Source organism: Myzus persicae, unplaced genomic scaffold, assembly GCF_001856785.1.
Source record: "Myzus persicae strain clone G006 unplaced genomic scaffold, MPER_G0061.0, whole genome shotgun sequence".
Taxonomy (NCBI): Eukaryota; Metazoa; Arthropoda; class Insecta; order Hemiptera; family Aphididae; genus Myzus; species Myzus persicae.
This window is the reverse complement of record NW_019103784.1, coordinates 96,727-112,855: the sequence shown is the minus strand read 5'-3', so window position 1 is coordinate 112,855 and position 16,129 is coordinate 96,727. Positions and strand designations below refer to the sequence as shown.

Genomic DNA, 16,129 nt, shown 5'->3' with positions numbered 1-16,129 from the left:
TAGTATTCTACGGCAAGGTGTGGTGAAAAGTTCACAATATTATTGCAATAATTACCAAGAAAAATGCTGAATAATTTATCGAAAAAAAAATTATTCGCGTAAAACCGTTATTCAGAAAATTTCTTTTCGACAACTATTGGTCTCATTATTTTTTTGTCTTGTTGGCGATTCATCCAAAATCATATTTTCTCTGTTTATTATTATTATTATTATTATTATAAATAGGTCGAGTAAAGCTGTTCAACACACATACGATCCACGTGTTATATCGCCGTCACCCGTTTTATGTACATTACGTACGTCATCGATCTACTTAGTTTTTATCGCACGTTGTGTGAGGTCTCCACCGAGTCTCGTGAGAGATCGGCGAGCGATCGTTATAATATAAAATAATAACAACAATATTATAGTAGTCCAATAAAAAATGATTTATTGCGCTTATACACTGCAGACACCCGCCGCGTGCACACGCTGGTGCAGTACACGATTTTTACTAATATATATTCTAATGACTATCGCGGTCGATGTTTATTTTTTGAATTACGCTAATTTAATCCCTCGTGGATTTAGCGCACGGAGAGTAAAAAAAAAAAAAAGTGCTAGAATAACAACCGCTAATATATATTATAACATTACAATGTTTGTGTACGGACACATGTGTCGCCGCTGTTTGGGGTAGGTATATACGCGCGTATATATAAAATAATACGATATTACGTATATGTATATATAATGTGCCGGTATCGGGCATGGAACCACGAGGGGGATGGGCCAAATGAAAACAAGAGTGCTTACGAGCGAACATAATAGGTAGTCCGTTTATTTTTCATAATTTATTACTGTACATGTGGTAGTAATTTACAACGAACACGATATAATAATATTACAATACAATACAATATTATCATTAAAGTTTATTTACACATATAGCAATAATACTTACGTGTACCGAACAAACAATAAAAATCGACCTAATTCTATACGATGATAATCTAGGTATATAGTACAATAAGTAATTATATAATGTATGTGTACACCGTACACGCCTATATATAGTAAAATATTACATTGATACATATTTTGTTGGGTTCGAGAGTGGTACGTCTGAGAAACAAAAAAGATACCGGTTCGACTACGGTCTTTGTGAACATATAAATATTATGTAATTCACAAGTCGTAGCTAAATCGATATTACTACAATACAATAACTATAACGTATAAGTACAATAATAATAATAATAATAATAATATATAATTCAACTGCATTACATTTTCTGATAATATTATGTTGTTGGTTAAAAGCCAAAAATCATACAAAAAAAAAAAAAACACGATTAATGAACAATAATATTATAATATTATCTAACAATAATAATGTGTATAAAAATATTAATATTTGTATTAAATTGATATATATATAATATTGCAAAATGTAAGCCATGGGCATTCGCAGGTCGGATATGTAATAAAATCAAACTAAAAAACTGTTACAATAATTGCCTCGGCCTGACTCGATTTTTACCAAGGAGTGTGCAATAGTAATAATAATAATAATAATACAAACAATAAACATAAAAACAGATTAACGAAACAACAATAATATAAAATATACATTTATTTTATGAGTTTACATGAGATGTGTCATGACGTATACTGCGGAGTGATTCAGGTTGTTCCGTACAGACTTCGATAATATTATGTTCTCATGATGTCAGTTGAGCGAAATAGAAAACCTTCTTGGCACTGAACGCGGGATTCCACTGAGTATACCTACCCATCTGTCTGATTCCTATTCAAACTTGTAGAAATAATAAGTATAACAAAAAATTATTGTCATCCTCAAAACTCATATTTTTTTATACATAGGTATAATCGTAACTAGATTTTTTGAAAATTTCTGATACCGGGTGGACGGGTGGTGTTTTATGGTTTCTGGTCACGCACGGTGTCGCAAAATATCAAACATCGAATTAGAGGTCTTGGTGAACGACAGGAGCTGTTTATTTCTGAATAAAAATAACAACTTAAAAACTATTGTAAATTGTTAAAAATGATAAAATTGTTATTTTAATTAAAAAATTAATTCCACCTTGGATCGAATGAAATTGAGTTTCACGGTGAGACGCAAATAATTCTGCGCAGTGAATCTATATTATTTATTATCGTGATAACGAGATGAGCATTGCATGAGATGGATAGGTACAACTACTGCAAGTAGGTCCCAAAACTCGGATTCGCATAACGCCAAAAACGATTTCGATTTTATCAAACTGAAATGATATTATATAGGTGTACCGCCTATACTCAAAGTCTGTACGAAAGAACGTAGTTGAAACGCCCTGCAGTAATTTAATAGGTAACCTTAAGGTTTGGCTCGAGAACCAACCCATACATTTTGTAAGGCCTGACCGGAATTCACTACTATACCTACGCGACACAATATATACATAACATATAATAATTTGTATGATAACAAAATAAACACAATAATAATATTTAATGTTATATGCTTTTATACGTGTCGATCGCTCGACTATTGCGGACACGGTTCAGATCATTTCCGTTGTTCAATACAATACATCATTCAATACAATATTATATATTACTAATAATATTATGTTATGATATATTATATTATATAACAAGAATAAGACGTAAAATCGTAATAGTTTACACAAGATATCTAAGATACATGATAATATCGTAATATGGGTTTTGCGGGATGGGCGCAGAAGGGGTACGGAAAACATTAGCTATAAAAAATTATCATAATGTCACGACGACGACATAACGTATTATTATCATTATAAGAGTTTACATAATATTATAACATAAATGATATTATATGTATCCAGGTATTCGCGGTCATCTATAGGTATATAACATCGAATACCACCGTGAATACCCAGCAGCGGTCTGGACTCGGAGATTTCGATCGGAAAAACCGCGACAAAAATACGATCTCGGGCGATCTGCTAGTTGCTACAAATCGGGTCGACCGCCCTCGCATATTCGTATTGGGTCGTTTCAAAATATATTATTATAATACTGTTGCAGTAGTCATCACTTATTGGGACCAGAGTATACTTTGAGTTCACGTTAGCCGGATGAGCCGAAAGGTCAAAGGATAAAAAGATTTGCATAATATAATGCGTCGTAAAAAAAAAATTAATTTGGCTGTGTAGGTGTACCCATGATAATAATTCATATTCGTTATGACTTGTTTATTTATGTTTTTCAAAATATGCATAATACGAAAAAAATAAAAATAAAAGTTGACAACGATAAAAATGTATAGATTTTTTCCTTTCAAAAGTTTTGTTTCGTAATGATATAGTTAAAATTATGTAAAAAAAAACATCTTGAAAATAACGCAAACCGTTAAATGCGTGATGCCACAAAATAGGGGGAAATGACCAGAAAAAAATGTGGAAATGCGCCTTCAAAAACATACATGCAGTGATGTAGACTGATTTTTTTCCCTCGTGTGCCGGTATAGGTCAAACCCATCATCTAGGGTCCGCCAGGTGAATAAGTCCGTCGACCGCGATGCTCAGTCAGTGGAGTGGATATGACTGAAAATCGTTCAGATGCAACAGTTACAAATATCGCGAGTATAATTATAGTGCATAACAATATATCATACGACTTGTTATATTTCCGATCATTATTGATTACCCGCCGAGTATAACATAACTGCATTTACCAGAGGACCCACCGGCTACCACCCACCGGCTACCACCCACCGGCTACCACCCACCCATCTATATTGGAAAAATCTCAGAGGCGAATAACTCTGAAACTAGCGGTCGGTCCAAAGAGAGGCGACTACTTTTGACCGTATTGTTATAATACATTATTGCCGTCGCGGTGTCTCGTCGTCCGGCCCGGCGGCGAGCAAACTATGATATTATTATCGTACACAATTATTATCATTATCATTATCATTATTATCATTATTATTATTTTGAGATCTGGCCGACGCCGTCTCGCCGCGGTCTGGCGTCCGTGGACGATGGGGGTGCGGTCGTGTTATATAATATTGCAATATTTAGGAACGGGAGACGGGCCATTACGACGGCGGATGGTGGCCGCCGATCGTGGAGTGGTGCGCGCCCAGGTGGTGGAAGTACGCGGCGGCCGCGGCGGCCGAGTAGCTCTGCGTCTGGTAGTGGTGAGCGGCCGAGTAGGCCAGGGGGTGGAAGAACGGCGGTCCACCGGTGGCCGACGATCCGGCCGGCCCGGGCGGCGGCACCGTCGGGCTGTTCACGTCCAGTCCGGGGTTCTGCTTCTTCCACTTGGTCCGCCTGTTCTGGAACCATATCTTCACCTGGGTCTCGGTGAGCGACAGCGACAGCGCCAGGTTGAGCCGCTCGCACACCGACAGGTACCGCGTCGTTTTGAACTTGTTCTCGAGCGCCACCAGCTGTTCGTACGTGAACGCTGTCCGGGCCCTCCGCGGTTTGCCGCTGCCTCCGTTTTTCGAACCTCCGCCTCCGCCGCCTCCGCCGCCTCCGCCGCAGTGGTCGGAAGACGATTTGGACTTTTTCGCACTGCCTCCGCCGCCGCCGCCGCCGCCGCCGGTCGAAGAACTGCCGTCGCCACTGACCTTGTCCCGGTCGTCGCTCATGTCGCTGCCGCATCCGTCGCCGCTTACGCTGATGTCCTCGTCGTCCTCGTCCATCATGTAGTTGCGCGAACATTCTTCGCCTGTGAACAACAACAGTCGAATACGACGATGAGTACGTATATTTATCGTCAAACAATATTAAATTAAAAAAATAAACCGCAGTCGATCGCGAGGGGGGGGGGGTCGAACCGGCTGAGACCGATTCCGAAAAATTTGGAGAACAAAGATATAAATAACTGTTGACGTGTAAAAACACGTTTCCCGGTGATTTTTTTATGGCATCGATGCAATCACATTATAATTATTTGTTATTAGGCCAAGCGATAGACTTGGCTGTGGATCGCTTGTACATAAAAAACACGAGCAAACATTGCCTTTTATCATTGTAGATAAACATTATGAAGAATTATTTTTTATTCTTGCAATGGCCAACTTACCCTCATACACATAGACCTATACTATATAAACGATAAAATATTCGATGTTCGAGCTTAAAAACGAATAATCCCTACGAGAGCCGACACTATAACAACCTACTTAGGGTTAGGTTACCTACGAAGGTGCTCGAAGCACGAGATATACGTATATAAAATGCGGAGATTGTGGACGAGTAACTACCAAAAAAAATTAAACTGGTACGAGAGTGTGAGACGCCTGGCATAAAATATATGAAGCATCGAATATATTTTGTACAGAAAATATGCGTGAAAATTAAAAGGATATGGAAAGAAAGGATATTGAAAGGATCCAAACTCGACATTATCAAAAACAAAATATTCAGATTTTTTTGAGAAAAATTATTCTATCACCGACGCACAATCCCGATTATAAGATAGTAAATAATATGACGTCGAAAAAATAAACACGTCTCTATACTGTCTGCACAATAATATATTAATATAATGTTTATATTATTAGAATTACACGATATTGTTGTGCATCGTGTTCGAGGAATCGAAAACGTTCGCAAAAAGATCTCACAAATATTGACTTCAGCACAGGATCGTTATTTACTTGGCCGATGTTTACTACCGCTAACCTATGGGGTTGTAACCTGGTTATACTGCAGGGCGCTCAAACGTGGTATAAAAAACAAATGGGGATTTTTTATTTTTGCACCGACTACCATGTCGTTCACCGCACAAAACATCGCGTGGTCCTCGAACAAGTGTTTCGTACAACGTTATAAACATTTTATGCGCACCGCTACAGCGTGTTTGTATTGTATATACGAAGTCGGCGGCGTTTCCGGAGGGGTAACTTTTTGTTTTCAAAGAACCGTCGAGCACTTCGTATTATTATTATTATTATTATTATTATTATCATCGTCGTCGTCGTCGTAACGTAGTTGCGGCCATCGCGTCGTCGAGGGTCGTCCGTAGTGTTTGCAGAAAGAATCCTATAAAAGGGACGAAGTCGAACAGTTTTTCCGCCTACGATATGACTAATTGAGTTGAGTTTTTATTTAAAAAAAAAAACATATATAGATATATATGTGTGTGTATATATATTTAGGTAGGTACGCGATTTAAAACGACCGATAAACTTTACGCGTTTTCGACGAAATTATCGTCCCTCATGGTCCGCACCGAGCGTGTACAACGAACCACGTTTTTTTTTTTTTGTTTTAATGATTACCAAATAAGGGAGAATCTCCCAGTGTGAAACTGTTTTTCAGTTTCTCCGTCCGATTTTCTTATGCAGAAAGTCATAAAATATTCCATTAAAAATTCAAACGGCTCAACTAGAATATTATTTGTACTTACACAATCCAATTTCGTTTTCCCGGAAAACAAAAGGCATTCGCGTTATTTGCACAAGTTAAAACGCAAAGCGTATACACGTGCCCATAAGGTACCTAGGTATAATAGGTAGGTACATAATAATATTTATTTTGAGAAATTAGCTTTATTACAGTGAATATTGTGTTCAGTGTTTTGCTACTTCCGTTTTCAGCTTAAAGATATAAAACTATAGTTTAAAACACTGCTAGTGAAGTGTCACCCGCAAAAGCGAAGAAAATTAATGATCGTAACTAAACGCCGCCGAGTTATGACTGACGGTATTGTAATATCGCATAATATAAACATTAGTTGGTACACACTTTAATGTTGTCACCTATCTGTCAGAATTAGTTTGTTTTTATTAATTTCCCGACCATTCGTAATGAATAAATGCTCACCAAGTCGAACAGTCAAATTTTATGTAATTAGTTGGTTTTCATTCAGTCGATTTTCTAATGAAATTTAACATTTATTTAAAAAAAGCTAGTATACCAATACTTTAGTAGTCTAGTAATCTGTGCGTAATAATATTGAATTGAATACGTCACAAATTCACAAGTCACAAAAATGTCAAAATATGATCGCGACGTATTGATGTCTGAGTATACATAGAGAAAGGTACCAGAAATAATGATGTGACATAACAATAATAATAATAATAATAAGTCTTTGTTGTAATTAATTGATGAAAACCGTTGCCGATGGATAAATCAATGACGTATTGCTCTCCGAGGGTCTCGCAGGGTTAACCAGAGATTATACGTCTCGGGCAACTACGTGTACAATCGAGTCATAAATATTGTTATATTTTATTGAAAAGGTAAAAAAGTAGGTATCTAACACAATAACATTATAATTAACTGTAACACATAAAACATTTATAATAAAATACGTTTTTTCAGGTATACATCGCGTATCGTCTGCGATTGTTCAGAATATGTGGTATAATAATGCTGCAGACAATGTGTAATTAGCATACCGTTTCCAAAGTGTCAGAGAAGAGGACTCTGTGTGGCGGTAATTATACAATTATTATATTGTTATAAATCGTACAACAGAGTTATCCTCCTCCTCGGCACACTACGCCCACCCACCGTAATGGTAGTGCAGCCTATGTATATAAAATATAAACGATTATAATAATAATATATTATAATAACGACACGTCGCGGCGATACGGTCGGATGGAGACGGTCGCTAAGGTAACGTCGTCGTCTCACATAATGATATTATACATACCTTGGCGAACTCGTTTATACAGAGTGATTCACCAAGTATGCTAACCCCCTTTTTATTTTTTAATAATGCATTTTTTCAAACCGTGATTTTCGGTACACTTAATATGACGACCATATTTTCATATATTATATGCCATAGATTTTTTTATAACATATATATTACGAGCGTAATAATATAATTGAGCGTCCTGGGATTTTTTTCCTTTAAATAAGGACGTTTTTACTATAAATAATTGTCGAGTAGTAGACGATTGTTTTTTTGTCATGTATTTAAATCAAAATTTGAGCAAGCAGCTTTTGGATTAACTATAATATTAAAATGCATGCAATAATGACGATATTATTATAATTATTTATTTTGATCTTACATGCAATCAATTTAACACTAGTACCCATAACCGTATTTAGGGTATATCTAACGATAATAGTTTATTGTACTCAACTTTTATAAAACATAAAATTGTAACGTACTAATATTTATAACTATAATTTCCAAGACATCATATCCTCCACCTTATCTCCCAAAACCTGTTAACATGGATCTATTTTATTACTCCGAGTACATACACTATAGGTTCCTACACGAAGTTAAATAATTAAACATCTTATTAATTTAATTTCAACTAGGTGTACAATTTCGATTTAGACATGTACATTAAAATGTTCAAAAACTGGTCGACGAGTAGATCTGCTCAATAATTTACCGAAAACAAATGCGTGGGTCTCGTATGAAAAAAATAGGTTTGTTTCGTCACAGAACACTGCTTAAATGGTATAGTATGACGTTTAAGTATGCGTCTTAAAAATACCAAAAATCAAAGATTCAATAAAATATGTATTATTACCAATAATAAAATCACTCTGTATATTATATGCGCGAGTACCCGAAGTGTCGAGTACGTGTATACGAATACTACGAATGTTGGAGTGCAATTTTTAGGGGATGGCGAGGAGGGGTAGTTATTGTGTATTAAGACGTATTACCGTCGTCTGGCGTCGGGTCATCAGCCTTCGCACACGTCGAAGTTGAATATATATATAAATTAAACACCACAGTTGTCTAGTTGGCTGCCGAGACATCGTATTTTATTATGAATATTATTATTATTTTACCTATATCGTGTATGGTATTTTAATATGTACGATAGGTATGATATTATGTGTTACCGGTACAGGTACTTGATATACTCGCTGTAGCCATGACCTACTTTACTCATCCGATATGGGAAAAATTCTTAAATTATCTTGCAGGGAAAATACTTTTTTACTGGCCGTCCGCGGTGACGGTGTTAGGGCGTATATTATACATATGGTAACTATGCGTGGTTTTTTTATATTTTATAAAATATCATACATTTATAGCGACCGGAGAGTAAACAGCCAAATTAAAATAATATTTTGAATATTGTTGTTATTATACCTTCTATTATTATTATTGTTATTGTTTATAATACGTATATAATATATAGGTAAACACAATTATTTACCGCTTATAATAGGGTCCGCCACCGCCTCCATGGTAGCCATGGTGACGTTATCGTTTGTTTACACAGTCTCTATTGTTTTTCCCGAGGCCTCTGCCGCCCAGCCCTTCGTCGTTAGAACCACCCCCACCCCATTTTCGCGGAGCTCTCCCGCCTTCTCGTCCCCCGCCGTTCAGCCACTCCCGATTTGCCGGGAAACGTTTCGCGCGCCGTTCGCGACACCGCCCTGCAGCCGAGCAGCTTTCGAAAGCCTCCCGAACGGTGTAACTACTGTATTCATAATAATAACGACAGCGACGAAAACAACAACAACAACAACAACAACTGAATTCCGAGCTAAACTCGGCGTTTAAAATGAGTTTGACCGTAACTCGTTATTTTTGTTGTGGACTAATTAATGTAGACTTTTAGATTCATTAGACTTTCGAGACAACAGTTGTACGATGTACGACATAAACTGTATCTATCGAGTGGTGCGTTATATGACGACCTACTTCCGAAATAGTTTTACTATAATAGTTATTCGTATACAACCGCAGCAGAAAATCGTCCAAGACGTTTGTAAAATCAATCAGACGAAATCCTCCGACTTACCCTCCTGTATTATATTATTACATCGATCCGTCGACAGAGTGGTGGCCTAGCATGCAAAATGTGTGGTGATGATTAGTAGTTTTATATATATATAGCATTCAGTCCTCTTTATATAGCACCAGTTGTCGGCCAAGTTACAATCCTGGTTGTCTGTCCGCAGGAAGTGTGACATTATAGAATTAAATAACGAGTATCGATACTAATGTCAGACCCTATTATAATTACAGTGCCGGTGTATGTATGACCATAATACTATGCTGTTGTTTACTACAAACACTCCTACGCCTAGTGCAGGTGGTAAAAATACAATAATTATTACTAGGTACCGACAACATCGCCAGTTTGATATTTCAGTGCACCGCAAAACGGTCGTGCCCGACCGTTGTACGATCGTCACGATGACTCTTATCCGATTTGAATTGTATCCTTTATCTGCGATCGATAAATAATTCAAAGTTTGTCGTGGTTTCAATTTCACCTCGTCACGTGGTTTTTCGACTAGTTTGTATGTAATGTTACAAGTTTAAACGCCCGTTATCGTATTCGTTTTGCAGAGATTCGACAAAATAATAATATATTAAATCTGTTTTAACGTCGTGGCCCGGTGGCCGAATCGAGCGAGAACGGCGAGAATACGAAAAAAATTAATGCGCCTCGAAATGTGACGTAGGTAGGTATATGTATCGATCAATATTGTTTGGACCGCGCCCGTCAATATTTATTCAATCGATTTGTTACCTATATAATATGTTTATTATGTCAACTCTGGAGTCTCGTGCGGTGTATATATTATTTTTGTTTTTTTGTTTTTTGTTTTTTTTTTTTTTTATCCCCTTACATAGTTTTCGAGTAGTTGCGTCGACTGTTACATAATTTATAACGCGCACATACAAAATACGAATTTACGAGTATATATAGGTATGTATACAAGTATACAACAATGTGAATTAAGTTAACGACGACGTCTAATCTACATAATCGGCACACGGTTATCGCGAGGCGTTAGAGTTCCGCGAGTATATACATAATAATTTGTTTTCTGAAGAGAATCGGCCGCTGCACGTGGCGCCGACGCGACTTATTTGTAACGATATATTACACAATTATCGGGACGCGGAAGTTGTGAATGATAGTTGTGTGTTGTGTTGTTCTCGATTTATAGCAAACCAAACTGCAAATCCGTTCTACGTGTGCAGGTACCAAAATATGACGACAATAGTTGAAATATGAACCGTTTAAATGCACGTTTTTAAATTCCACGTTTTGTATACATTCTAGGAAAACTGTTTAACAGTAGAGACATGATGGTATAATAAATATTTATAAAATATAAATACCTATATGTAGGTACGTTAATTTTCTTTTGTCAGCTTTGTATTTTATACTCTGCAACTACTATTTAACGTGGGTAATTTATTTTTCCAAAAATGTGTACAAAGTGGTAGGCAATAGAACAGCCAATATTACGAAACTTTTGGACAATGACGTCATGTTGTGGTTCAATTTTTTACCATATTTTATTGATTCATTATTATGAAATTAAACCAAGTTAGTTATTTCGAATACAATTTTTAAAATAATAGGTGCTACCAATATAAAACCGAAAATGTATAATTTAAAAATGTTATGTCGTGCCCTCTAGAGAGTTAGTTATTATAATTTAAAATCAACGATATCGGTGCCAAATTGTTTAAAAATGTACTATTATTAATTTTGTATTCTTATGAGTTTATATTAAACGCTGAATTACAAACGCCAAACATTGAATAACATAATGTTTCTAGGGTTTAATAAAATTATTACATACCTACATATTATAATGATAAGATTAAAATCATTAAAAAAATTAATATATTTATCATATCTAATACGTATCAGAATTGATTAAACTGATACTGTAATACTATATGTCTATATTATAATTCATGTTGTATACACTTTACATTAGAAAATATAGATTACTGAGATTCCCACATGAGAGACTTACAGGCGCCCAGTATTATTTTTGATAAATAAAATATAAACACTTAGGTAAAAAATATTAGATAGATCTAACACAAAACTAAAATACTATAAAAATAAAATCATCAAACAAATATGCCACAACCCAGTTTTACAAAAGAAAGGTGAAACTATTGTAAATCGTCTTCCAGTAATAAATCCACTGCACACCCAATCACCTCATAAGCAAAATCGATCAATATACCCTTAGATTATGTGAATCACACGTGATATCTACGGTAGATGCTGATACCTACCATTTGAATCGATGCGACGAAAACGTACAGGTAATAAAATTATGATTATTCGTATATTAATATGTTGGTCCGACTCGGCGAAAGGAAAAATATTATATTATTATAATATTATTATGTAAATGCAGGAGTACCGAAAGAGTCAACTACGCGAACTCTATTCCGTACCTACCTCTGTATTTTTTCTATACCTATTTCCGTTTATATAATAATAATATGGTGTTAAAAATTATAGTAACGATCGTGTAGTGTAGTGCAACAATTTAGTGCAGAGATGGCGAACCTATGACACGCGTGCCACAGAGCGACACTCGCACACTATTTTAGTGACACACACGAATGTGTAAAAGTTCGATAATAATAGAGTTTCTAAAAAAAAAATTGAAGGGTTATCGAATTAGTTGACACTCGGGGGAAACAAAGTCCAAACAAATTTTTATTTGACACTTTGGTACAAAAAAGTTCGCCATCCCTGATATAGTGAAACACTATATTATTATATCGAAATCGTATTTTAGTGTTTACCGGTTACCACCGATGAGGAAACGTTCGGGCCGTCGTCTTCGCCGCCCGACGAATATTGCCGTGCGCCATGCCCAGATACCGCACCCCTATATTGTTATTGATATTATTATTACTATATGTACTTTCCGTGCGATCCGCCTATCTTTCCACCTTGTTTTCCACCCCCGACAGCCCCTCGTGCCTCCCGCCAAGTGCGAAAACCGTCGTCGTGAAGTCGTCCTTTACGACGGTAATTATTATCACTATCGTCATTATTTCATCGCGGGTACACGCTCGTATTGATGTCACGATTAAAACATGATAATATTATATCGCTTTAAAACTTTGGCCGCGGTGGCTATCGGTCGGCGGGCTACATCCGCACACTATATCAGAAACGTAGGCGGTGGTTTTGGAAATATTATTATTGTTTACGTTTTACCTCGTACATACAGTGAAGTAATATTATGTTGTACTCGACACACTATACGCAGTATAACGACTCCTCGAGCACCAGAGCCGTTTTCGTTCATATTATATTATTATTCCATACAGCCATCTTATTATTGTGTGTACCCTGCTCCTGCGCCGATTTCAGCACCGCGGAGACAAAATATTAATTTGAGTTGTAAGAAATTAAATGGAATAAATATACATTGCTACGCATTACTGCGTCGCACTAGTAATAACACAGTCAATTTACTGAATTGCAAGACAAAAAATAAAAACTATAATATTTATGAAATAAAATGAATAATACGTATGAATATAAATAATTTGAATAAAAAAAACCAACTTAGTATTATAATAATTATTAGGATAAAAAGTTGGATGTTTTTTTTTTTTTTAAAGAATAGTATTTTATATAATATAGGTACCAATAGGTGATTCTTACTATCAATAATATTTTTCAAAATACTCTTTTAAATTGTGAAGTGATCGAAACGATAATTTACTTCTTCGAAACTATTATAGACGAATGGCCTTAGTGTTTGTTTATGTAGGTATTCGGTTCACGCTTAATTAATGAAAAAAGAACACACACAACAAACGAGGTAGGTACACGGTGGCAATATAATATTGTAGTACTGAGGACGAATTTCAATAATTTTCATTCGAATCACCTCACCTAGTGTATAATATTATTATCTCCGTTACATTAAGATTGTTTTTTAAATTGCAGATTCGAGGAGAATAGTATTATATATCCTAGTTGTCAAAGCGATCGACTCGTCGAGTTAGGTATAGTTAGCTGTTTCTCAATCGTTCGATCCATAACTAATGGCGATTTATTCGTGCTTGCGTCGTCGCATGAATACTTAATTTGGAAAATACTGCTGGGCCGTTCATAATGAAATAGATACATTTACGACAAATACCGAGCAACACACAGCGTTTCCGCGTTTTCCTGTGTTGACCTTATGGAAAAACACTGTGGTCCACTCTGTAAACAGTATATTTTTGTTATTTATTGTACGACGTGTCGTATACAATAGCCAAGTAAGATATCCACGGCAGTCTCAACCGAAACACCGTAACATTGCACTCCAATAAACAATATTATAATATCATGAGTGGATCGAAAATGTGCATGCGCACAATGCACATAATACGCACACGTGACACGCTGCACAAAGGATATAACGGCATAAGTATATTCTATATTATTATTATATTGTATAACATTAGACTGGGGTGATACTGCAATATCAGTTTTTTTTTTTTTTATTGTTGTCTTAAAAAGTTGCTCCGTGAGAAGAAAATGTGTGTTCAAATTTATACTGATTAATTATATTCTAGTGTAATGTTTATTTAGTATTTTTTTTCTAAATTAATAATAATTTTTTTTTTTAGTACGTAGTGGCCAGATTTAGCGTCGAACGTCACTCCTGTTGATTATACGACAGTATAGATGTACACATGCCATTATATTATTTTCTACAGAATAAATTATTATAAAAAAAGGCTGCAACAGTATTCCAATAACTGTAGTGTTTCTTTATTTCCCTTCTTCTTGTGGTGTAGCTATATAGGCATACTTATAAAAAAACATTTTAACTATATTATTTTTTTCTACTTAAGAAATAAAATGTTAACTCATTTTCATAGTGCATGTTTTCTATATTTTTAAATTTTTTACATATTATCAAAATCCCAGCCCTAAATATAATTACACGAGAGTGATGTATAATCATGCATTTTTGATGCTACCACAAATAAATACACCCACAATATAGTACATCGTATTGTACAGAATGTTATAAATTTAACTTCAGGACAGTACAAAATCATACAAGCGCACCACTGTTGGACGATTATGAGCGATGTGACGAAGCACCGTTTGGCGGTATTTTTATGAATTAATATTTTTTATGCTATTAGCCGTAGGCACGCATATTACATTGCACACTCTATATCGTCAGTAATAATAACTAATAATAATATAATGTCATACGACTGTGGTAAACTAAAATAACTATAAACAGTGAATTAAATGTTTTTTAGCTTATTGATGTGCAGCCAATTTTATGTCCGGATAACTGCTGACGACAAATTAATGTGCTACGGTTGTTGCTGTATATATATATACGCACAAATTGCTCACGAGCGTTTTATTTTATTATTTTCCACGTCTGAGAAGGCGGAATCGAGTGTTTTTAACTGTACCGAACTTTGCGGAACGAAAGAAAAACATAAATCGTTGTGTTTTGTACACTTTTTGCACATCGCATATTATATTATATTATGCTGGAACGAGAATAAATAATCATATAGCACAGACCAGTAATCGGGATTCGGATGTTAAATGTCACTTCGAAAAATCCTATTTATCGACAGTATTTGTACATGCAATATTATTGGGTAACAAGTCAACTTAAATAAATACAACTATGACTAAAAGACCAGCTGCAGATCTTGAAATTTGAATTCTGAATCAATAATAACAATGATAACTGTTTTATCGATTAGTGCTTTAAATTATTATCGCAGGATTTCCCGCGGTATAAAAGCTTAACGATAACATTGTTTCCCGGTAAATACTCAATAATCTTACTTCTGTTATGAATTTGGCGCACAGAACATAATTTAATTATTATGCGACACGCCAGGATATTGTCTAGTTATTTTTGTTCCGTCCAACTCCTCTCGACTACGCGCGCTACTGCAGTATATATAAGCACACGAAATCACCGTTTGGATAGAACGTAGTAAATCGAGCTTTGAGATATGCTTTGAACACTATAACCGAACACCGTTTGAATCTTAAAATTTAAGAAGTGTGGGGGGGGGGGGTGTTGACTATACGGTCTGCCGCCTTGAAATTTCAGACGACCGTCGGCGCATACTTTGTATATGTGTCACATCACAGCGAGCCGAGTATAAAATATCGAGCGCGAACATTTTCGCCTATGTCATATTATTATTTGCAAGCTGAGGCCGAACTCGAGACGAGACACACCCTGTATAATATAATTCGTGTGCGACCGCCTACGTGCAACGTTTGCGCCGCCGCGATGACGAAGAGAGCAGCGGGACGACTGTACAGTTGGCGACGCCGGATATGAGGGACAGGGTCGGCGGTGCGTGGGCGGGCGTGCGGTCTTTAAGTGCGCGTCGAAGCTGTGTGTGTGTGTGTGTG

General features: G+C 36.0%; 1 protein-coding gene across 1 annotated transcript in view; it reads right to left on the bottom strand.

The window, feature by feature from the left end:
* Positions 1-2,597: 2,597 nt before the first annotated feature.
* The window catches only part of LOC111035283 (NK1 transcription factor-related protein 2), a 28,658-nt gene continuing 15,126 nt past the window's right edge, over positions 2,598-16,129 (bottom strand). The window contains exon 2 of the mRNA XM_022316829.1: positions 2,598-4,710. Within this exon, the coding sequence (XP_022172521.1) occupies positions 4,073-4,710 (638 nt within the window). The 3' untranslated portion in view covers positions 2,598-4,072. The remainder of the gene's footprint in view (positions 4,711-16,129) is intronic.